Consider the following 23954-nt stretch of genomic DNA (forward strand, 5'->3'; position numbering starts at 1 on the left):
CTTCCCTGCTGCTAGTGCTGTCTGTGAGTTTGCTATCTGTGGTCTCTTCCTTGCACAGGTACTTACAGAAGTGACAATGTTTGTATGAGAGATAGTTTATGAGAGATAAAGGCCACTGTATAGATTGTAGAGGTCAGTCCATGTGCCTGGAGAATAACAGTGGCCGGACATGGAAGCCCATGGTCAGACAGATTGACATAAATTTCAGGGCCTTGCATTAGCTACTCCTGCTGTGTGTACCTCTGAAGGTCCACAGAGGATCAACAGGAAAAGAAAGGACAAACGCAGGTTATCCAAGTTCTGATCCTTGAGTCTCCCTAAAGCATAAAAAGAGGTTTGTCTCCTAGAGAATGGCTTCTTTCTGCCTAGGACTGCTTAGGATTAAATGCACTAAAGATTGGGTGTGTTCAGAGGCACAGGAATTGGGACTGTATAAAATATCTCAGGTAGGCAAGAAGAGGAGGAAAGGCATACCAAGAAAAGGATCTTTACAGTGTTTCTGTTCTGGGCTTTGTGCTCAGCCACACTTCAGCTTATTCTTGGTTAGTGTCATATAACTTGGATAAGAATATTTCTGTTGAGATCCTTCAGGTCTCCAGGAAGACTAGATATGTTTTCATACTTTTTTTTTCTAAAGTTAAATTGGTTGGAGGGAATTGCTCCCTGGATGTACTGTAGGTTGAAACAGCCATTTTTTATCCTTATGCCCCTGTGTGGGCATTTCGGGCATGAACTGCAGTGTTTCCATGGATTTTTAAAATCTTCTATTGCATAGTTAGCAGCTTTTAGGGCTTTGATCTGATTTCATAAGACAGAAGTGCTCCCTGTATTTGTGTTACAGCAAACACTGTATTTTTGGTGGCGTCTGACTTTGAGAAACACACAGATGCTTTTTTGTAGTCCAGGAGACAAAGAAACAAAGCTTTGTGCTGGGAGGCAGGATCTGTGCCTCCAGGGGACATCAAGGCACTTGGTGTGCAGCTGCCTTCCCAACCTCCCCTTTCTCCTGGTGAGCAGGAGCTGGGTCGCTGCTCGCTGCTCCCGTGGATAGAAATCGCCACAAATGCCGTTCTCCTTGGGAGGGATTTTCACATGTTTCCTTTCTCATTGCCTGTGAGCAGAAGAATTTCAGTCCCCTGCACATCAGCGCTGAGGGACAGGTTGTTTTTTGGCTTGCTGTGCTCCAGATACACTGAACTGAAGGGTGTGTAGGAGGAGCATGGTTGGAATACAGGACTGCTAGCCTGCCTGCTTGGGCTCACTGATTCTTGAAGTGTGATTATCTGTGTATGTTTCTAAGTGCATGTGCCTTAATAAAAAAAAAAAAAAAACCCAACCTAAGAATTACTCTGTTTTCCAAACATGAAAAATAAATTCAGTAGGAGGCTCTAAGGAAGGGATCTGGAAGCGGCTGTCTGTCGTGTTGCATTAATAGAAACTGATGCTGCAAAGCTGCTACTTGGGAATCAGGAAAAGATCCCTGTGGAGCAGGTTCAGCCCTCTGCAGACCTGTAGTTTTATCCATGTGTGCACAATACCTGTAGTGCTGACAGCACAGCCTCGCCAGCTCCGTGTCACTTATCCCGGTTATTAACCAGGTCTCTTTCCACTGCAAACGCAAACACAGATCTCGCTAGTAAAACAGAAGCTGTTGAAATGATTTTGGCTGCTCAAGTGGGCTCCTGCCATCCCGTGCACAGCAGCAGTTGTTGTACTGTTTGGGTTTGCTGTCATCTCTAATACTCGGAGGGGAGCTTTAATGTGGTCCCTCGCCCTGCTGCAATTTGGGCTGTCCTTTCTCCTCCTATTCACTGGCTGCTCACTGAGCAGTAAAGCAAGTCATAAAGGTGGTTATCTATTCCTCAGTCAGCTCCCTCAAGGTCAATGTAAAAACGCTGTTTCCTAATTTTAAACACTTAGAGGTTTGTTTATAAACAGTAGCCAAATTACGTGCGTGCATTTATCATTTTTAAGAGGTGGCTTTGGTATTGGCAGGTCAGCCAGTGACGTTTATTAGGAACACAAAACTATTACACAGTTCTGTTGCTGTCAAGCCTCATACATGCTCTTCAGTAAATTCCTGTGGAAGGCAGGGTGGGGGGGTTGCTGCTTCTCGTTCTTAAAGTAGGATCTTCAGAGCAGCAATTTAAAGTTATGTTGGCTTCCACTGTATTCAGGAGATAACAAAATGGTGAAGAACAGCATAGACACCATAAGGGAAAGCAGGGATGAAATGAACAGTGTAAGAAAATTGTGTTCCTGCTCTTGGAAGTTGTTCCTGTGCTGAAAAATACTGAGTTTTTTTTTTTCTTTCTTTCCTGTCTTTCAACAGGGCAGAGTTTAGGGTATGGATTCGTTAACTACATTGATCCAAAGGATGCAGAGAAAGCCATTAACACTTTAAATGGACTCAGACTCCAGACCAAAACCATAAAGGTAAGAAAATACAAAATGCACTTTTCACAGTTCAGGAAGGGGGAGGAAGTAGTTGAAACAGTTTCTGGCAATTTCATCATTATTTTACTCTCCATTGTAAGGGTGCTAATGAGCTCCTCCTTGGAACAATGGGAGGACACGAAGATAAAATCTCTCTTCTCTGAAATTGCTGCTATTGTTAAAGGGAGGGGAAAGTAACAGGAAGCTCCTTAAAATATGACAGTGAGGCTAAAATGTAGAATAAAACACCCAGAGTGATACCATTCTCCATAAACAGGTGAAATACGTGACAGTGTATTCATAAGTTACATGTTTTCTTATGCTTTAATGGGAAATATCTTGACATGGAGCTCTCCTAGTGATGCTCCTGTCACTGTCAGGTGTTAAAAGTATGTTTCTCTCAAGTTAAAATATGTCATTCTCAAAAAAAGTTTTTTTCTGCAGTTTCTACATCCTTAATTTGATTTATTCTTTGAAAAGCTGGAGGCTTCCCACTAAAGTCTCTTATTTCATTGTTGTAATAGACCATTAGTTATTCAATGACCTTCTTTAGTGGTCTCACAAGAAAAGCAAGCTTCTACACTGTCACGGTTTTTGCTGCATGGCTGATAAAGCTATTCTGAAACAGCTTACAGAAGATTTCTACATCCCAAATTCTGACAAATAATACAGCTTAAGGGATGCGAATCAAAAAATTGAAGGGGAACAAACAGCAGATCAGATTCAAATTATCTGAAACTGCTTTGATCACATTTGAATGCTGGCTTTTGATTTGCACCATTTTCTTAATTTTTCTTCTGTACTTAACTTGTATTTCAAAGCCAAAAACTTATGTTAAAGGACATAAAAATAGAATTTTTACTTCAGTGAATATTGGTTCAAGTAATGTCAGTGATTTCAGATCTTGCAGAAAAGCTAGTCTAGTCAATACTTTTTGTACTTACCCGTTCTCACTAAAGGTTGTAGTTTGGATAAAGTGGTGTTCCCTAAAGCAGAAGTATTTGTTGGATTCCACTGTAACTTTAATGATTGCTTCAAGCAAGTTTTCCCTGGTCTGTTTGATCAGTGAAGAGCAGAAGTCCTGGGCTGAGGATTATGAAAGTGGTGGAGTAGCTTCATGGATGAAATAGGGAAAGCTGCTCCCAAACGTCCCCTAGACCATCCAGGTTCCATCCAGCAGATCAACAGATATGTATGTGGGCCATGTATCAAAATGCTCACAGCATGATTTTGTAGAGTTAGATAGAAAAACTTTGTGGAATATGTAAGGCAAGGCAGCAAAATCTACCATCTTATCGACTGCTGCAGGTGGAACTGCAGGCTTGCACTCAGCAGTTTCCGCTTACAGTGAAGAGTTGCTCTTGAAATTGCTTTTAAAGGCACATTATCAGGAAAAATGTTTGGAAAATACTTTATTAAAAACTCAGTTTTTAATGCAGCACATGTAGTTTTGAACATGATTTCGCCTTAGCAAAGGTGCTACTTTTCCTCTGTTTATTTTGTGGACTAGAGCAGTGCTATTGCCTTCATAATATTCCAAGGTTACAGAAAACACAAGCTGCAAGAAGGCCTCCAAAAACTCCAACCCACACCAATTATTACTATACATTTTATAATTATACATTATTATACATTATTATACATATACAGACCCATTATGCCTACCTTAGTAAGATTTTTATCTGAGAACTACCCATGCAAAAAGTTCTGTGTAATGTTTTTGTGTGTTTGTTGCTTTTTTTCAATTCAGTATAAATTTTAGAAATGCATTGGTTTGTTTAGTTTAGGGGTTTTGTGTTTATTAATAGCTAATACTTTTATAGAATACAGGATATTTTGTTGAGCTCTTGAAAGCTGTTAAAATTGAATGAACAGCAAAGAGGTTGATCTAACCTATGTGTACAGGAGCTGCATAAGTTTCTCAAGGACTGGGAAGATGTGTAGGCTTTTTTTCTTAAATGAAATTGATCTTATACAGTTGCCTAAAACCTATTCCAATAGCCAAGCTTTGGCTACCAGGATGTCAAATCAGCAGTTTCCAACCCCCATTTGTCACTGCAGAATTGCATGTGATTACCTCACCCTTACCCCCTTGGTTTTTTTGTGGTTTTAATTATGCTTTGCTTTTAGAAATCCTAATAGACTAGGTTTGCTTCCCTGATAGTGTTATGGGAAATGACTTCCTAATGTTCATGCTGAGTGGTAAATCAGGTGTGTTCACTGCTGCCAGAGGCACCTGTGTCACTGGAGACACCCCTGATTTCCAAATGCTTGCAAGGTGATGAGAGACTGTATTTGGCCCTGCTGAAGGCTCCTCGCTTGCCTGTTCCCCTCACGTTTCACTTTCTAGCATCTCCCTGTCATTCCTTATGAAGCTGAAGTATCTTAGCATGTGGAATTACTGTATTTAATTATCAGACCCAATTGCTTTAGCTATAGATACCCTTTACAGTTACTAAAAATGCACTGTTGGTGTGTTAAAAAAGGCTCTCTTGAAAGAACATCTAGAAAGGAATTTGATGGCATATAGCTTTGTAGGCCAAAAAATATTTAATAGTAGAATAATATCAAGCTGGAAAAGAACTGAACATTACTCTGCTTTCTTCATGAATGTGGTTGGGTTTTATGCCCCAGAATGAATCTGTAGATGTCGTGTTGGTGGATGGGCTGAACCATGGCCTCTGCCCATGTATGTTGGGTAGTTGCAGCCCTGCAGGTGGCATTTCTCTGGTTGCCTTTTGGAAGCTGTTTTGATGGCAGGAAAGTTGAAGTGGATAATCTGTGAAAGCCTTTTTACACTGGCAAATCACTGCTGCTTGCCAAGGTCACCGTGGTCCTGCTGATTGTGTCCCATCTCTTTGCTCAGTCATGGGCTCTGCTGTACCTTACACCTACACTGAACATGAGCTGGCTCTTGGGGGTTATATTTGCACTCATTTTTTGACCCCATAAGGTTTAATTCCTGTTTAAAAATAATATATACTTTCTGCATGTGGACCCAAATGCTGTCCTTTTCACTTCTGTAACATTTTTGTGGCAGCTTAATGTTCTCTCTCTCCTGATGCCTTGCAAAACAGCCATGCAGTCACAGGAGGGACTGGCTTTATAGCAGGATCAGCAGAACAGCCAGGCACAGTCGGCTCTGATGTGTGGACTAAAATAACTGAAAAAATGTTCTTTTTATTCTTTCATTGTTATGATAAATAATCCCTTTTCACCGTAGCAACTAAAATATTTATGTGCATTTTATTTAAGTCAATGATGCCCTTTCAAGTCAAAGTTGAGAGGTGACAATTTACAGAATATCTGTTTGGGGAAAGCATTGGAGGAAGTGTTATGTGTTTGGTAATAGGTTATACACGTTATGTACCTCCTCAGCTTATCATAGTGCATATTTTATTTACGCCATTTTGTAGCAGCATCATTCTCTTGTGAAGGAAAAAGGCTTCACTTTATTTTCACAGCTAAAGCTTGACATAATTCTACAAAACAGCTTAGAATAAGGGAAGGTAGAACGTGTGTTGAAATAAATATATATTCCAGAAATTGAATCTATTTTTAGAAATTAAATTTGCCCATCCATAAAAGCATATGAAAGGTCACTGCTGCTGTTGAAGATTGCCTGGCAATTCAGTTGCATCAAATATCAGAAGGAAAATAAGATGTGTGATGCATGGGGTTACAGATTGTTTAAACTGCTGCTTTGCCCTGGAAAAAGGACAGCGTCTGAAAGGATGCGAAAGAAATATTTTACAATTTACTTGGGGATTCAGGTGACCTGGCTTCATTGGAACAAGGGCAGAACAGCTTTGAAAAGAAGTTTGAAATCTGAAGTGAGCCAGTCACCCCCTGAAGTGCAGTCCTGTGCCCCCTCTCCTTCCTTTTCTCTGTTGCCTGAGAAATAGGTTTGCTTCTTTCTTCACTTGCAGGAGCAGGTACATGATGTGATGCTGCTGGACCAAAGGGAGATGTCTCCTCTGAGGGGAGGAGGTATCTGGGTTCTCTGAGCCCTTGATAACCTTCAATCCATCAAATCTGTGAGATGATAAAATACCAAACAGTTAAGACCACTTCTCTGTGGTCAGGGGTCTTTTCTTCAATTTTAATTTTCAGTTAAATTCCATGTAATTTATTCATTTTGTTTCTGCTTTACTTTCCTGTTTTGATCGATAGGTCTGGGTGGTCCTGGTTTAAAAAACAGTGAATAAGGCTGTGGGAGAAAGTAATCCTGGGTTTTCTGAAAAGGTAGTAATAGTACTGCTCAAAGACCTTCCTGTTTATCTTGATTTCTCTGGCATTTTTCAAAATGCCAGCTATTTCCCCAAAACTCAGGCTCTAAATCTGTCCATGTTAATTCTTGTAATTGTCCACGAAACTACAAACCATCCTGTCACTGTAGGGAACCAAATAACAGCAGCCTCAGACTTCTCCGTCCTACAAAGTCATTTGTCAAAAAGATTGCCTTCCAGCCGTGCTCAGCGGAGGAGGAGGCGCAGGAAGCACAGGGCAGGGGAGGAGGAAGATGCAGCAGGGAGCGATGGGGAAGAGCTGCATCCTCTGCACCCCACCCTGGACTGCTCGGGAGGTGTGGGAGTTAAACACAACGGTTTGGGTTGCAGTCAGAAAATGCTGGATTGCTGGTAATGATGGTAGCAAAGCTCTGCTGTTGGGTGCTCTTGGTGCAGTGCTCTGCCAAAAACCCAGTGTTTTCCGACGTGTTCTTCCATAGCCTACCCAGGGGGCCACCTGCTACCGAGCCTGCTGGACGCTCCTTGCAGCCTCTTTCTTATCCCAGTGAAGAAACAGGATGGTGTACAAGGCCAGGTGATAAAGAGAGGGTGTACAGAGAAATCTGGGCAAGACACCAAGGGGGCTTAGATGCTCCACAAGGAAGAGTGGGTAGATTGGGGATTTGGAAGATACTGGCAGTAGCTGAGCATATTGGACTGCGGCAAGGAGGGATTTGCATTTTCAAGTGTCCAGTCGCATTGTGCCCCCTTTTTTTTCCTTCCCTGAAAAATCATTACAGGCACTTGCAGGCTGCAGATTATGGACATAGCTGTTCTGTGGTTCCTTTTAAAATTAGGATAATTGCTTGTTCTGTTTTATGGTAGCTCTGACTTAGTCAGAAGGATCATCTACAATAGCTGCTGCATGCCAGGACAAAGCCTTGGACAAGAAACTTTAAAAGATGCTGCAGACCTGGAAAGCCTCAACAAAGTTTACTCTGGTTTTGCTCTTTAGGAACCTCTGTCTGCATAACCATTTGGACTTGGCAGTGCTTATTAACAAACCCTCCTCCACCCTTTGTGTCCATAATGATGCTGCTGCTTGAAGGACCTTTCAGCGCTGCATTTGAAGGTTCAGCTTTGGCTCTGCTGCTTTCAGCAGGCACCAGAGTCTTTACCTCTTAATTTTGTGCATCTTCTCTTAATCGCAGTCTCGATTTTAACTGCTTCAGTTTCACCAATCAGTCCTTTTCATTCCACTGAGCCGGAGAAATTATTTCTTTTAGCCTTGCTCTTGATACAGCCAGAGTACTTCTAGGTTATTATCAATGGGTGTCTTTCCTGAACTGATGGGGTAGACCATTGTACCTGCATTCATAATTAATCCTGGTAAAATGGCATTGAACCCCTCAACGGTAAAGTGCATCGTCACTGCCCTGCATCCACCAGCCAAGGGCTTAGGGAAGGGAGGGGACAAAGCAGTGCAAGCGTCGGATGTGAAAGTATTCCAGTTCCTGGTCTCCAGCCTCTGGACCAGAGGGCTTTTGGATGTGTTCGTTCTGACAAAGCACGTAACTTTCACAGGAGGGTTTCTCAAGTCTGTTTTTGTGCAAAATTAGGACATGGGCAAGGGTCTGGAAGTGGAAATTTCTGTGGGGAAATGTCTCTTTCTGCCATAGCCTGTTCACTTGCACTGAGCAGATTTTACTTCTGTACGTGCATGAAACAAGTGAGATTGTGCTTATTTACATGTGTGAAACTCTCTGAGCAGTTATGTTAAAGCACTCCCAGTGTGTACCAGTGGGATGAGGGGCAGCAAGTGAGGAAAGAGTTGTCCCCATTCTACATTGGACCTCAGGTGGAAAAAAGCCAAGTGACTCACCCCAAAACTCGTACAGGAAATCCTGTGTCTCAGAGTGGGTCACAGAAAGACACAAAGCAAAGTCTCAGAATTAAGGTCCCTGAGAAGTCTGTATTTTTAAATGTTATTCAGACTTTCTTGGAAGCTGCCCAAGGAGTCGTTTAAGAACAATGACACCTTACCTGCTTGTGGCCAGAGGTGTCCCAGGGATTGCAGGTACTGCGGGCAGGTGGTTTGGTGGCCTGTGGGTGCCTGTACTGTCATGATTCGAGGCTCCTGGTTAGTCTCATGTTCCTCAGGGAATGATGGTAGATGAAGAGCAAGACACACATCTCCGGAGATGTTTTGTTGATGCAGAACATCAGCACAGGTTGGTGTTTGCAAGACGGGAGCTGCTCGGTTGCTGCTTAGACGTTGTGTCCAGGGCAGGGTGGCTCTGCTGGCAGAGCACGTCATTCCAGAAAGGACGATGTGCTTCCCCTTGGGAGCAGAATGGAGTTAAATTTTGCAAGGAGGCTTCTAGAAACGGACTTGATGTTTGAGAAGTCCAGGATTAGCATGGTGAGCAGCAGCCAAGTGGTTAAATGTCTGTGTTTCAGTGGCTGCTGTTACATGTTCTGTAGGACAAATGGGATGCGTTCATGCCTCTGGGTGCCTTTGCTGTGGGCTCTGGCTTGGAAAGGCCAGACAGCTTCAATTTACGTTCTGAGCAGTCTCGAGGTTAGAAATTCTTCAAAAAGTTTTCTGTGGGGGAAAATGGTAGGAAATCAATAGGGAAGATAATTACTTGAACTTGGAGATATTTTCTGTGCAACTGAACAAAAATGTGCTTTACCATGGAAGATATGAAATGCTGGACCTTCTGACACTGCAGTAGTGTTTGGAGACAGTGGTGCAGACTCTGGAGATGGCTGTTTGTACTTAAGAGAAGCCCTTACACAGGCTAATGCTCAATGTCAGATGAGAAATGTCCTAGTAAATGTTTTTCACAGTTAGTATATATGTATTTATAGAAACTAACATCTGAGGCCAGCAAGCTATAAAACGAATTGTACAATATTTTATTATCTTCCTTGCAAATTTGACCGCAGAACTTCTAAATGATCTTATGCAGTGAAATACAACACCATCCTTCGACCTTCAACTGTCACACAAGCGGGCAAACATTTTAATGCTGAGAAATGCCTGGGTCAAACAATAGTTTGGTGCTCTCCAGCTCATTATTTGAATTCTTTGTGGTGGCTGGGATTCCATATTCTTTTCCACACGCTGTTTCATTACAGGGTGCTAACACTGCCGTGAGCAAAAAAAAAAAGAAAAAAAGAAATCATTCTTAAGTGTGAATATAAAGAATTAATGCAGCATCCTCACACAGTGCTTTGCAGTTTTCAGTGATAAAATGGGAGCTGGTTTTCGCTCCCATTTTAACTCGCGCAGCAGAAGGAGCTTCTGGTGTGATGGAGGGTCAGGGTGGGCGATTTCTTCCTTTGATAGCTCACACATGGGAAGACATCCCATCCTCAGCACTAACTGAATAAAAGCTTGAAAGCAGGATGGCACACTCGAACCGATCGATTTGTCATTGGCTGACCTGAGAGGGAAGATGAAAAAAGATTCAAAAGCAGATAAATAATTGACATTACTAGCCTTGAGTCCATTCAGCTCACAACCTTTTCTCCTTGATATTAAAGATGGCTGAGTTGCTTTTGGCAGCTTCTTTCTTTGGCTCAGGCTCCCCTGCAGCCTGAATGTTTGATTGCGGGGGGAAATAAAAACTAGACCTGAGCAGCGATAGGTGTTCACATGGAGGGCTTGGGAGTGTGTGCAGCCTCTCCTTCCACTGCCTGTCTGCAAGGCCCACGAGAGTAGAAGTGTATATATATATATAAAAAATGTCAGGCACTTGGTGCTCCGGGAAGTGGTGGGGTTTTTTGCATATCCCAGTACTTTTCATCCTCCCTGTAATATGGCATTTGGTTAATGAATGTGCCAGAGTGAGAAACCCAAAGGAAACCCCTGGCTGTTTTCCCAGGAACTTTAATAATTTTGCTGTTCTCAGTTTTGAGGAATAGGTAAGGTCCCTACCCCTGCTCCAGGGAGGCTCTTAAGTATTTTTTAAACTGTTATTCCTAAAGTAGGCTGAACTGTAGGTACCTGAACACTTACAGTACCTTCTCAACATAAGGCATTTACAGAATGGGGAGGGAGAGTCTCCTTTTCCGAATGCCCCAGCACGGGGTAATAAGTGAGGAGCAACCAACATGAGATCACTGAACCAAGCTGTAGGTGTGGTTATCCCTGGTGTTCCCAAGGACCTGGCTTGAGCTTTGTTACATAAAAGCTGAGCAGTGCTGTGTGTTCTGGTCCTAGCATGTCAAAGGGCTGTTCAGGAAGAGCAATTAAGTGATGGAAATGCTGCACCACATCAGGAGCTCATGGGCTGTGAGGTCCTGAATTGCTGAGGCACAAAAGAGTTTCCACCCCAATATCCTTCTCCCTTTCAGCACTGAAGGTTTCTCTGTTCCTTGTGTCTGCTTGTGCCTTTGTGCTGTGTGCCTGCCTGAGCTTGCCTCCGTTGATGCAAATGTTTTATTGAACCTCTTTTTCATATTTCTGTCCCTAAATTTTTCCACCTCCTCTCTCCAGCCTTCTCTGTAAATGTTAGATTTAAAAGGTTATGTACAAACATGTAAGTTACAAAGAAATTACCAAAAAAAACCCTTAAAATCTAGAATCTTTAGAGTTTGTCTGCTATTATGCAGAGAAGATTGTGGAAGCAAATATTAGTCATTAACATAATTTTCTGTGTTGAGTCAACATCTATTTTTAGGTGTGGAGCACATAAAGACAACTCTTTGACACATAAAACACATAGACATCCATTTGACATCGTCTGTGTTCAGGCTGAGCCTCGGGAACAGGGCAAGACAATTGCTGAATGTGTTGTATTCGTGATGGGAACCCCCCTACTTCCTTCCAAGACACATTTTAAGACATAATGCAGGAGTGGTACTGATCTGTTTATTTTGAGAGAAATCAAAATGAAGTGCAGAATATTCAGTTTTGGTTCCAATGCTATTTCAGATGTGCTGCGAAGTAATTCATGATCTGTGCTGAATACTTGCCATTAGACTTCATCCAGGAAGAGGTTTTATGATGTTAAATGTGTGTAGTCTAAATGTATATATTATTTTTAAAGTGCAGAAGGCTTTTTATGCACGTATTATAATTATAAATCTGATTCATAGGTAGAAGAGCAGTTAAGAGTCTTGATTTAGTAATTTTCCAGCAGCATACATGCAGTGCCACAGCTAGATTTTCTTGTTTGCTTGGTTATAATATTTTATGGTCTGGTTCTGGGCTTATAGTACAAGGGAACTTCTCGTGATAAATTGCAGATACGACAATGAGTGTCAGTATACAGCTCCCTGAGCAGATGTTCATTTAGTCTAATTTCACCAGTACTTTACTGTTCATCCAGAACAGATCTTGCCAGCTCAGGATGCAAACACAAAGAGAGAGAGCACAAAAGATCGCTCTGCAAATAACCTGATCTGTTTCAGACACTCGGAGGGGATAAAAGAAAAACATGCTGGAACTTCAGAGTTCGAGGTTGGCTACAGCAAATCATCCATACACCCACACCCATGGGGGTAAATTTACAAAGCCGTGCGTGGGAAGTCGCGCGTTAATCTACCTCTGAACAATAGTTATTTTATGATTGCACTTAAAGAACCCTTGTGTCTGTTTTTAAGGTCCCTGTAGTTCTTCCTTTGTTCTTCCAGCCTCTCCTGGCTTTGTTGGTTTTGCAGAGCAGGTAATGTCTGAACTCCAGAGCTGTGGCTTGTAGAAGAGCAGAAAATCACCTGTCTAAAATGCAGAGGGTGGCTCTAGCTCACTAACACGGCTTTCCTTTTCTCTCCGTAGGTGTCATATGCCCGTCCAAGTTCAGCATCCATCAGAGATGCAAACTTGTATGTCAGCGGCCTTCCGAAAACCATGACCCAGAAAGAATTAGAGCAGTTATTCTCACAATATGGGCGCATCATCACCTCACGGATTCTGGTTGATCAAGTCACAGGTTAAAAGCAAACTTTCCTTGATTCTGTGCATGTTTTTCTGGGGATGGCACAATTGTAAATGCTTGCTGGCAGCTGTGTTTTAGGACAGTATGACTTCTAGTGTGAAATGCAGTACCTGGTACTTACAAACATAACTGGAGGTATAATTGCTGCCTCTTTAGTGAGGGAATCTCAAAATGTAGACCATTGCTTGCTTAAAATCATTATTAAATATGGTAGGGGCTGACTTTGGAGTTTATGGCTTGGAAAGAGGCTTTTTTTTTACAGGACTTCACTTAACTTGCAAACTGTGTATTCTGTGAAGTCGAAACCACCATTCAGCTGATGTGTGTTACCCAGATGAGGCTGTTCCTGCAAATACTCACCTCTTTATGTGTTTTCCCTTCCCAGGGGTTTCTCGAGGTGTGGGATTTATCCGTTTTGATAAGAGAATAGAGGCAGAAGAAGCCATAAAGGGACTAAATGGCCAGAAGCCTAGTGGTGCTACAGAACCAATTACTGTGAAGTTTGCCAATAACCCCAGCCAGAAAACAAGCCAGGCACTCCTTTCACAGCTGTATCAGTCTCCCAACAGACGCTACCCTGGACCACTTCACCACCAGGCTCAGAGATTCAGGTAATTACCTGGAAAAGAACTGAAGTTCCACCAGCGACGACAGTGTGGGGCAGGTGCTGTGCAGGAAAATATGCTTTAGTTGCATAGGCTGACCTGATTTTCTTTGTAAAATTAAATATTCTTTCCTGGAGAATGAGGAGGAAAATCTGCTGACAGCAGTAGTCATGTTGTATTTACTAAAACAGCTGAAGTACTGTACAATCAGATCTCATGAAGGCTCACAGAAAAATGGAGGACAGAATAGAGTTACACGGGTAATCAAATGAGCAGTGACTATCCTGTTCTTTCTCTCATTTTTGGTAATGCTTTTATTTTCTGCTGTATTACTACAGTTTTGATGCAGCTTAGACTTTGATGTTAATGACAGTGGATTGGTAGCAGGAAAAAAGCTGAGTCTGTTCCAGTCAGAAGCAGTATCATTAAATTTATTAGCCTGAGATATCTGCTCTTAGTATAAAGAGACCTTGTATTAGTCTTTGGTGTGATTCTTCAGATGCTTTTGGGGATGTTTTATGCTTTGCATTTGGAATATACTGTTTCCATCCAATGCATAAACCAGAGTTAGGAATACATGATGTTCCCATTACTTTTATACTTAATAGTTTTCAGGAAACCTAGCTTTCAAATAGAAAGAAAACTTGAACATATTTGCATAACTGAGTTGCAAACTGGCTTTAGAGAATTATTCAAAAGTAATTTTAGTTTGTCAGTGATGAAAAGTGCTAATGAATTAAAGATCATAAAAAGTCAGTCATTGGATACATTAAACTTACACTTGTTTTTGTGTCTTTGGCACGCAGCTGTGTCCATTGAGGTTATCACTGAATCATTCCATGGATAGAAGGACTTTATTGTGCTGCCATGGAAAGCAGATGATTATATTCTGCAAAATTCGGTGGTCATTTAGATTGACATATCACAAAGGATTAATACTAAAGATATGTAATAAAATGGGGAGAATATATTATGTTAAAGCAGTTAGAGTTAAGAATTTTTCCAGTTCCAGCAATTTTTGACTCAACATTTTATTTCCAAGTTAACTGTAAATATAAGGTAAGCAGTTGAATTACTTGCAAAAATTTCATACTAATACTGTTTAAAAAAAAAAAAGACAAAAACCTAAGGGAATTTAAAAAAAAAAACTCTGGAGATTAAGTTTTTCTCAAGACCGTAGACAAGTTAAAAAAGGCTTTTAAATGCTGTGGTGGAAATTTAAGCAGAACCTCAGACTTAACAAAGCAGGCCGTGAGTTGTTAGGCTCCTTAGATGTGTGGGAAACTTGTTGAACGTTTCTTCTTTGAAAATGGAATGCTATTAATAATAGTTCCATTGAGCGATCTTGCCATCTGTGAGACATTAACCCAAAGACCCTCCTTCTCTTTTCAGGCTGGACAATTTGCTTAATATGGCCTATGGCGTAAAGAGGTAATTAGAATTCCACAGATTGCCAGATGTCCGTGTTGGCACAGATTGGTGCTACAATTTATTTTTTTTTAATTCACTAACTTTATTTTTTTTATTCCTTCTTTTCTTCCACCAGCATGTCAAATTCTTTTTAAGTTTGGACTTCAGTTGGTTTTGTTACTTTAAAGGCCTCACGCCCAAGTTCTGTGGGGCTTTTCAACCTTTTTTTTTTATTTACAGGTGGGCTTCTCAAATGGTTTAGGTGCAACAGCTACAAGCATTCAAACTGCAGTTGCTTTGCTAAATGATGCTTTTTCCAGAATCAAAACTATTGAGTTTTTAACAAATCTGTGATCTGATAATTGAAAACTTAAGTCAAAATCAGAATTAGGCTGCTGTTGTCTCAATCTCACAGTCAAGAGCACCTTTCTCCCGCATCTGGCATCATAAGTTTGACTTGAAAACACAGCTGTGTGCACCTCAATCAGCCTGAAGTTTCTTTTGTTACAGGTTTAATACTTTGAATTATTTTTTTTTTCAGTCCTTGAAATTTTATTTTTTTCGTTTGAAATAGCTGTGTGTTTGTATGTGCACGCATGTGTGAAAGCTTGGCTGATTTGTGAACATTTCTGCTGTTTCATGAGTACGTTTGATCTGATAGCTAAAATGAGCTGTGTTGAGAGTGTTTCTTCTAATGGCACAAATCAACGCGAGTGACCCTTACAGCAAAATAAAGGTGTAGTCTTATTCCTGGTGTTACCATAAGATGTCCAGCCATCCCCCACAGTTAAGATGAGAAAATACTGCTTAATCACCTGAAATGGTCTACTCACCACACTTGAAAATTATTTGAGCTTTTATTTGAAGCTCATCCTGTAAAAAGGTATGGTAAGTATATCTTTACACTAGCTAGTAGTAGACAGCAACGTGGGTTTTAACTCCTGCCATGGTGACCATTGTACAGATCTCAAATCTTGAGAGTACTTACAAAAGCAGTAGTCAAAACAGAGCACCGCTGCTGGTGTTCATTTGTGCGTTTGTTACATCTGCAATATCCTTAGTGGGGATGGGGATCTGGTGAGTCAGAACTTACCACCTGATTTTATCACACACTGTTTCTCCCGTGTTCTGCCATCTCCTTTGTTCCTTGCTGCATTGTCAAAAACATGGTATAACTCTTGGCCTCCTGTGCCTGTCAGGTACGAGTCAGTATCAGAAGGATGGGTTTGTTCTGGGAGGTTTCCCTGGGTTTTTGGTGCTGCTGCTTCCCTGGAATTGCACTGGCAATGGCATTTTGCACTCAGGTGTGGTGCAGGACAAACAGGGCTTAGACTGAACCAGTGAGGGTTTACATTTTGATTTCATGTGACTGCAGAGGGAAAAAGCGAAGTTACCTGCCTTCATAGGTTATGTGTCTGCTTTCTTAACATTCAGTCTGCAATGTTAGTCTGAAATCACGGCTTAAGTCGTTTTGTAGGCATCTTAAATTAGTTCTTATCTCCTCTCAGCAAACCTTGGCAACTTGTACCTGCATTAGTAAAACCTGAATTTACAGGTCTAGGGTCACAAAAAATACTGTATTGATAATTTCTGAAACTGCTTCTGAAACAGGAGATTGGCTTTCTTTCCCTGTGCTAACTGAGTGGTACTGATGGAAAATGAGATGTGCTGATGTGGAAAAAAGGTTTTATTGAGGCTAATTTCAGATCACTTGCTAGTAGCAAAGCTACTTATGCAATAGGTGATCTTGTATTTGTGTCGATACGCTTGCACCAGTTTTGTGCATGTATTGTTGGATTTACAGCAGCTGCTGTGCTCATGGTACACAAATAGTTGAAAGCTGCATAGCTCCTAAAGGTTTCCAGGGAAAAGCCACTCTCCCTGAACTGCAGGAAACTTTAACCCTTTACGTCAGTGCAGCATTTCTTCAAAATGCCAAGCCTTATAACGTACCGTGACATGCAGAGCTTTGCATCGTGCAGATTTTACAACACCCTTACTTACAGGCTAGGGCACCCCTTAGTGTTGTACTTGGTGTTAAATTTAAACCTTTCAGAAAAGCAGTGTTTGCTGGCTTAGCTATGTTACTGGCACAGTCAGCACTGGCCAGCAATGGGCCTGAAGTCCCACCTTCCAAATTGCAAAATGAGTTGAAGCTGTTGGCTTGTGCGATCCCTGGCTGCCTTATTTATGGTCCCACCTGCGGTGGAAGGAGCAGCAGGCACTGGCCTCGTCCAGCCGTCTTTCCGTGCTGAACCGTTAGGATTATGTTACTGGTTTCAGTATGCAGGAGAGAAACTGAAAGATGTTGAGATGAGGATTTGCAAAAGTGAAGTTGAGTTGGAAAATTGCCACATATTTTTAATAAACTGTCTGCAAACCTTCCCAAGGAATCGGATGCTGTTGAGCATTTGTGAGCTGCTCATTTACAGCGTAGGTACACCCCAGTGATGATCCTCAGCTTAAGATATATATTCCAAGTGTCTTTTTTTCCCTGAATATACATAAAAAGTGCCATCAGGAGTTAACAGAACGGTGAGCAGCCATCAAGTGTGTAGTTTCTTTTATGGTTATTTAATATACACTGCATAGTATCATGCGGATTGCTAAATGTGTGTGGAAATTATTATAAATATAAAAAGTTTTGGAGAGCACAATAGCTCACTCAGCAACAGAGTCCCTCCTTTCCCTCCTTCTGCTCCCTCAGTCATCACTCAGAAAATCCTGAGGAATTATTATTCTGTTCTGGCATTAAAACTCATCATATTGAAGGTACATGTGAAACTGGGTTTTTATTAAGACATTTCCTCTGTGCAGTTGTTATTTTAAAACATATCCCAAAGTGTAGCTTCAGAAAGCATGTCATTTTTTTTTCACACTGATGAAAGGAAAATTATGTTGATCCTGAGGGCTGATACTGCTTAACATCTTCATTAATAACCTGAGTCATGGGCTGCAGTGCGCCCTCCTCGCATTAGCGGGTGACACCAAATTGGTGAGGGAGCAGGGGCAGTCACTGTGCTCCTGGCCACGGCTGCCACTGGGGAGACCTTGAAAAGCTGGAGGAACATGGTGGAATTTGGGAAAGGCAAATGTAGAGTTTAGCCCCTGACTGCTGCCTTCAGCTGCCTACAAGGGGCATTAGAAAGAAGAGGAAGCCGAGTTTTTCTCAGAGGTCAACTATGAGAGGACAAGAGTCAGCAGTGACAAGTTGCAGCAAGGGAAATTCAACTTGAGGATGAGGGAAAATCATTCCCAGTGAGGCTGAAGCCCTGGAGCAGGGGCTGCAGGAGCAGAGTTCCTATCTGTGGAGACTTGCTAAACTTCCCTCTGCAGGGCCATGAGTAGGAGATCTTATATGAGAAGCTTGCCTCACTTGGAGCAGGAGGCTGATCGGATGATCTCCATGGATCCTGCCTAGCTTTTGCTATTCCATGAAGCTTCTCTGTTCATAGACAATACCACCTGGCTTTAGCTGCTCAGTTTGGATATTCAAGTGGAAGACATCAGTCCCAAAGGACACAATGAGGGAGGAAAGTTAGGGAGCTGTATTGCATTCTAGGAGCTTGTCTGTCTATAGTGGCTATTTTGAAGGACCTAAGAGCCTGTCACGGACACGAAGCCTCACATTGTGAAGGTATCAGTTGATCTGCTCATTACTTGTATTTATGTTCTACTTACTCTACAATTGCTGCATAAACCTTTCTTTAATATGTGGCCAGCTTTGGGACTTCTTTATTACCTGGATTTTTTCCCACTATATGTCAATTATGGACTATGTTAGGAGGAGAAACAAATTCTGCCACTTAAAGACGTCTCTCTAATAGTATTTTTAGCTGGAGAGGCTAGTGTTATAGCTGAATCCTGACAAGAGCATTTCATATTAATCTTTAAAATAGGTCTTGAAGTTTGCTTGGGGTTTTTCACTGCAAACTAGTAGGAGGTAAAGCATTAAATCTCCCTTGTCCTGAAACTTATTTAGGTGATGGAAATAAGCGGCAAATTCCTACAGGCCTTTTTAAATGAACTCTTGTTTATCGCAGCATGTGCAGACCCTCTTTGACTCAGATTGTCCTTAAGCATTTTTTTTATGAGGTCTTTGTACACATCTAAGCAGGCCTTATCCTTGGAGGGAGATGCATTTATGCCCAGATTTGGTGTGTTTGTTTAGTGCAGCTTCCCTCCACCTCAGTAGGAGTTAGAGAGCAAGAGTGGCTCTGTGGTCATCTTCCAGGGACAGTATCCAGAACCTTCATAAACATCAGCTTATTTATTTTAAGGTCTTGGACCCGTATAGCTCCTGCTAAGAGATATATTTAGAATAGACCCCTCTTTTTGCTCGGTAGGTTTTCTCCGATCACAATTGATGGTATGACGAGCCTTGTCGGAATGAACATCCCTGGTCACACTGGGACTGGATGGTGCATCTTCGTCTACAACTTGTCTCCCGACTCAGATGAGAGCGTGCTGTGGCAGTTGTTTGGTCCCTTTGGAGCAGTCAATAATGTCAAGGTGATCCGTGATTTCAACACCAACAAGTGCAAGGGATTTGGCTTTGTCACCATGACCAACTACGACGAAGCTGCCATGGCGATTGCCAGCCTTAATGGATACCGTTTAGGAGACAGAGTATTGCAAGTTTCCTTTAAAACCAATAAAACCCACAAATCCTGAATTTCATATCCTTACTTACTAAAATATATATATATAAATATATATACGAACAAAACAAAACAAAAAAAAAACTCTTCAAGGCTTATATTCAACCATGGACTTTATAAGCCAGTGTTGCCTAAGTATTAAAACATTGGATATCCTGTGAGGAACAGGAAAGGATTTTATAATGCTTAGAAAAAAAAAAAACCTTTGATGCATTGAATGTTCTTTCATAGCTGTCGTTGTTGAATATAATATACATAGATAACAATGTGCAGGGATTTTTACCCGGCCAGCTAGTTTTACTACCTTCCTTGAAGGTGGGTCTTTTTAAGATGACCATTCACTCATTTGAAAAAATAATAAAACAAAAAACAATTTTTACGAACTAATGGGATTAAAAGCGAGGAAAAAAAAAAAACAATTTTTGTTTTCTTTTCAGTTTTTTCAAAACATTGATTGAATCAGATTGGTAAACCCCCCAAGCAAATTAAAGAGGAACAATAAAAATTGCAAAAAAGAAGAACATAATTTTGCAACTTTTTTTATTTTTCCTTTTTTCTTTTGTATCATGTGAACTAAACAGTCTTCTGTTAGGGAATGGGGTAACGGGGGATACCTGATGACATAACAATTTAAATAACATTAACAATGTTGCCAAAGAGGTGGTCTCTTTGCTGAAAATGGGTTTCAAGAAAAATCTATTTTTATAAAATATAAAGAATTTTTACAAGAGAATCTGGATTTGAGAAAAAATATTTTGACTGGCTAATTTAGGGGAAATTGACAACTTTGTCATGTTCATACTGCACTGGTAACTTTTTAGAGATCAAGATGTGTGTTTTAAACTGGATTAGTAGATTGTTTTTTGAAGGATGGGCTACAAACAGATGATCTTCGTATCTTTTCATAGCATGTAATAAAAATATTAAATACAGTACGGGAGAGTGTTCTTCCCAGGCACGCAGTTACCCACAGTCAAAACCCAAAAGCAAGGAGATGAGTTGCAAGACGGTTTTTCTTTAAGTCATCAGTATGGGATATCAGCAGAACAAAAGTTAAAAAAATTAATTTTTTGATCAAAAACTTCCTTGGTTTGAGCAGTAGGTGCTACAAAATTATTTACATATCTTAGTATCATAGTTAAATGTAATGTGTTTAGAAAAAAATACATTTGCTTTAAATTTGTTAAGAATTTTCAAATTCACTTTATAGCCCAAGCTAATATAATTGGGCTGTGTTGGCACATTTGGAACACTGTTTATGTTGCTTGAAACACTTATTTATTTAATTGCCGATGTGATGCATATGGCCAAAATCAAATATAGCTAGTTTGGCTAGTCTACTTATTTGTTTACTTAAACTATGGGAAGAAGCATATTATTGTGTCATTTTGTTGTGTGTGTATGTGTATATATAATATAAATATATATATATATAAAGTTATTTTTTCTTTTGGTTAATTTATTATAAGTTGTAACACTTTGCTAGTTTTGTTTGTATATGTCTTAAAATGTTTTCTTATGATACTTAAGTGACAGAGGTATCAAGGTAACTTGTGTAGAAATATTGTTTGATATATTGTCATGTTTGTTGTGAATATTTTTTCTTACTGCACAGTAGAAAAGAAAACAACTGGGTCTTTATTTTAATGTAATTCAGATTGGGGAAAACAGAGCTAAGGGAACAAAATGACTGAGGGGGTGCTCTCCCATGTCCAGTGCACTGATCATTTTAGTATGTTTGTGCTTTGTACGGTTATATATTTAAAACAAAAAAGGGTCATGCTCTTCCCTGAGTACTAGAAACAGTTACTCGCTATGCATAATCTAGTTGATAGTTAAATTTGCTATTGCTTTTCTTGTCTTGTTATATAAAATCTTTTCAATACAAGTTTAGTCTTAATGGTAATAAAACGTTATGGTTATTTATAACTTGTGCTTATTTTGTGCATTTTTTCCATGCTATACCCACTAACTGCATGTAGACTAAGTATTGTTTTTTCACACTGAAGAGGCAAACTTTTGTAGTAGACAAATAACTAAAAAGCAAAGGCTGCATCATAATTTTATCAGTTTTTTACTTTAACAATGTTAGATTTTAGTTTAAAGGAACACTCATTCAATGTTCAGGGAAACCTTTATACATCATCTGCTATGAATGAGCGCAGTTTGCTGGGAAAGTTTTGATGCATTTGCTAAGCATTAGTGGGGAAGGCATGTCAGAATCTTTTCTCTACGATGTGTTTTACTATCTGAATAATAATAATAATTTAAAAAATCTTTCTTAGGACCAGGCAGTTGTATACTTTAGTTATAATGAATGACTTCATGTTAACCTTGCTAGTTTAGATCATTTCTGAGGGAAAGTATTGTAAATGTTTTTTTCATAACCTTGTTGTGTTTGAATTATTTGTACTTTAATTGTCCAGACAATAAATGAAAGTGTGTAGAATGGCTATGGACTTTCCACCTTTTTAACCGTGTTCAGATGTTTTAGTGTTCCCAGCCGCACCTCAGACGAGGTAGATGTTAGTCTCTGATTCCAGAAGCAAGGTCTTCAAGAGAGAAATGTACTAGTCAAACCAGATTGAGCATATTCATGATTTGTTTTTTCCTTTTGAAAGGCTAGAAAGAATCGGCCGTTTTAATTTCTGATGTTGAACACCAAATACCAAGCTGTAACTTTCATTTATTTGAATGTGGAAGATGCTGAAGGGTTTCTACTATATACAGTATTTTTACACAATGAAAATATTAACTCAGTCAATATCAACACTTTAAAAACGTAGCAAGCAAATTTCAGTGATAAGTTTTTAAGCCATCATTTAGTTTGACTTTTCTATGAATATGCTATGAATGTCATGCAATATGAAACAGTGTACATATTGTCTGATGTACAACAGTATATATGATCACATTCCAAATTTGATTCTTTTCACCATGTGTTATAACTAGAGTTGATACTTCTTTCAGTTGACTTGTTTGAATCTCATTAATACAAATATTCACTTCATGTTTATGTTCTGTAACATTCACTAATTGAGAATATGTACCTTGTAAAACTGCAGCATTGAATTTCGTAACTGAGATTAGGAAACTATCAGAGGGCTGGATGGACTGTGTGGTTCTTCAGCTCCTTCACCTATTAATAAACTCGTGTTTTTGTGAGATTAAGTTACCATGTTGGTGATAATAATTAATTTCAGGCCACAGAGTGAGTTTATTCTCAAATTTACATCTTGCTTAATTCATCCTTAAATCCACCTGACCGCTCCATAGTAAAATGCAGAAGTGATTAATTTGCTCTGTTTAAAGACTTGGCTCTGAAAAACATCATCCTCCCATCTACCTATATATGTATATACGCCCATTTTGATGATATACATATATACATACACTTTACAACATAGCGTAACATGTACCAGCCCATTTTAAAAACCTGCACTTTCCATTTAAGAAAGAACCATAGTAAATAGTGTTGGTTATAAAATGACACTATCTACTTTATAGCATTTGTTAGGGTTGCCATCAGACTTTTCTGCAGTCCTTTCTTCTGCGTGCTTTACACTGTCAGAGAAGTGGCAAGGCAAAAAATCAACAGTATGGCCTAGATCTTCTTAAGACAATGCAACTGTACTATGGGCATGTTGCAGCTGACTTCAGAGAGGAGGCCAGTTTTGATGCAGATTGTTTCCCCTCTTCCAGTTAAAGGTTGGCTTCTGGTCTTCACATCTCAATCACATAAGGTACCTGTTTCTCCTTTCTGTACAGCTCACACTGGGGAGCTTATATGAGCTTTATCACAGCTCCCATACGCCAGTAACAGGAGAGAAAGGGACTCTGCCACATTTAAGCATCTGGGAGGCAGAGTTCAGTCCCCCTTTTGAGAGTATCACAAATATACACTGGATAGAAGCAGTCACAGACAGGTCTGTGGTTCCCTGTGCTGATCCCGTGGGAGCATTTTTAGAAGGTCTTACTGAAACACAATTTCTGCCCAGCTGGGATCAGAACCACATTTCACTAACACTCATTCAAAGTAATCAAGTTTTATATTTCTTTCTTGAAAGGGTAATCACTCTTCCTGCAATTAGTGAGCCTGCTGCATAAATGGAAAATCACCTGGGGGAGGGTGTTTCGAGTGCATTCACTTTATGTTCCACTTCAGCTTACCTTGGACACAGAGCTGGGCTGGGAATGCAGGGAGAGGGGAGTGTATTTTGGAAATGATGGCTGGCAGATTCAAGACGGCAGTGAGCTCCCCTTGAATTCATACTGGGGGCAGTCAGCTTTCCTAGTGAACTGAACCTGTAGCAGCCACACACACAGGTACTCAGGTGCTGCTCATGGTTTCCATTGAGAGGGGTGGGCAAGGGGCCTGGAAGCACTGAATCAGGCACAGGCTGCTGCCTGGGCACTTGGATCAGCTTCAGGATGAAAGGGAAGAGGCACACCCAGAGGTGTCCCAGGGAAGCCTCCATCACCAGAAGCCAGGCAAGGCTGTTAACTTGCACATCCCACTTACATGACTACAGATAGATGAGGTAAAGCCAGGTCAGCGTGTGATGACAGTAAAGATTTGCTCCCTGCCCCGGAGATCTTGCAGACTGAGCTCACTGCACAGAAGTAATTCGTTGTGCATACAGAGCAAAATGAAAGGAGATCAAA

General features: G+C 40.5%; 1 protein-coding gene across 5 annotated transcripts in view; it reads left to right on the top strand.

The window, feature by feature from the left end:
* The window catches only part of ELAVL4 (ELAV like RNA binding protein 4), a 65722-nt gene extending 43262 nt beyond the window's left edge, over positions 1–22460 (top strand). For all 5 annotated transcript variants that reach the window (XM_050306639.1, XM_050306638.1, XM_050306641.1 and 2 more), the window contains exons 3-7: positions 2333–2436; positions 12454–12607; positions 12999–13224; positions 14611–14649; positions 18975–22460. In XM_050306639.1, the coding sequence (XP_050162596.1) occupies positions 2333–2436; positions 12454–12607; positions 12999–13224; positions 14611–14649; positions 18975–19302 (851 nt within the window). In that variant the 3' untranslated portion in view covers positions 19303–22460. The remainder of the gene's footprint in view (positions 1–2332; positions 2437–12453; positions 12608–12998; positions 13225–14610; positions 14650–18974) is intronic.
* The last annotated feature ends 1494 nt before the right edge of the window (positions 22461–23954 follow it).

The sequence above is a fragment of the Myiozetetes cayanensis genome, unplaced genomic scaffold (assembly GCF_022539395.1).
Source record: "Myiozetetes cayanensis isolate MyiCay16 unplaced genomic scaffold, myiCay2020 scf12, whole genome shotgun sequence".
NCBI classification, from domain to species: Eukaryota; Metazoa; Chordata; class Aves; order Passeriformes; family Tyrannidae; genus Myiozetetes; species Myiozetetes cayanensis.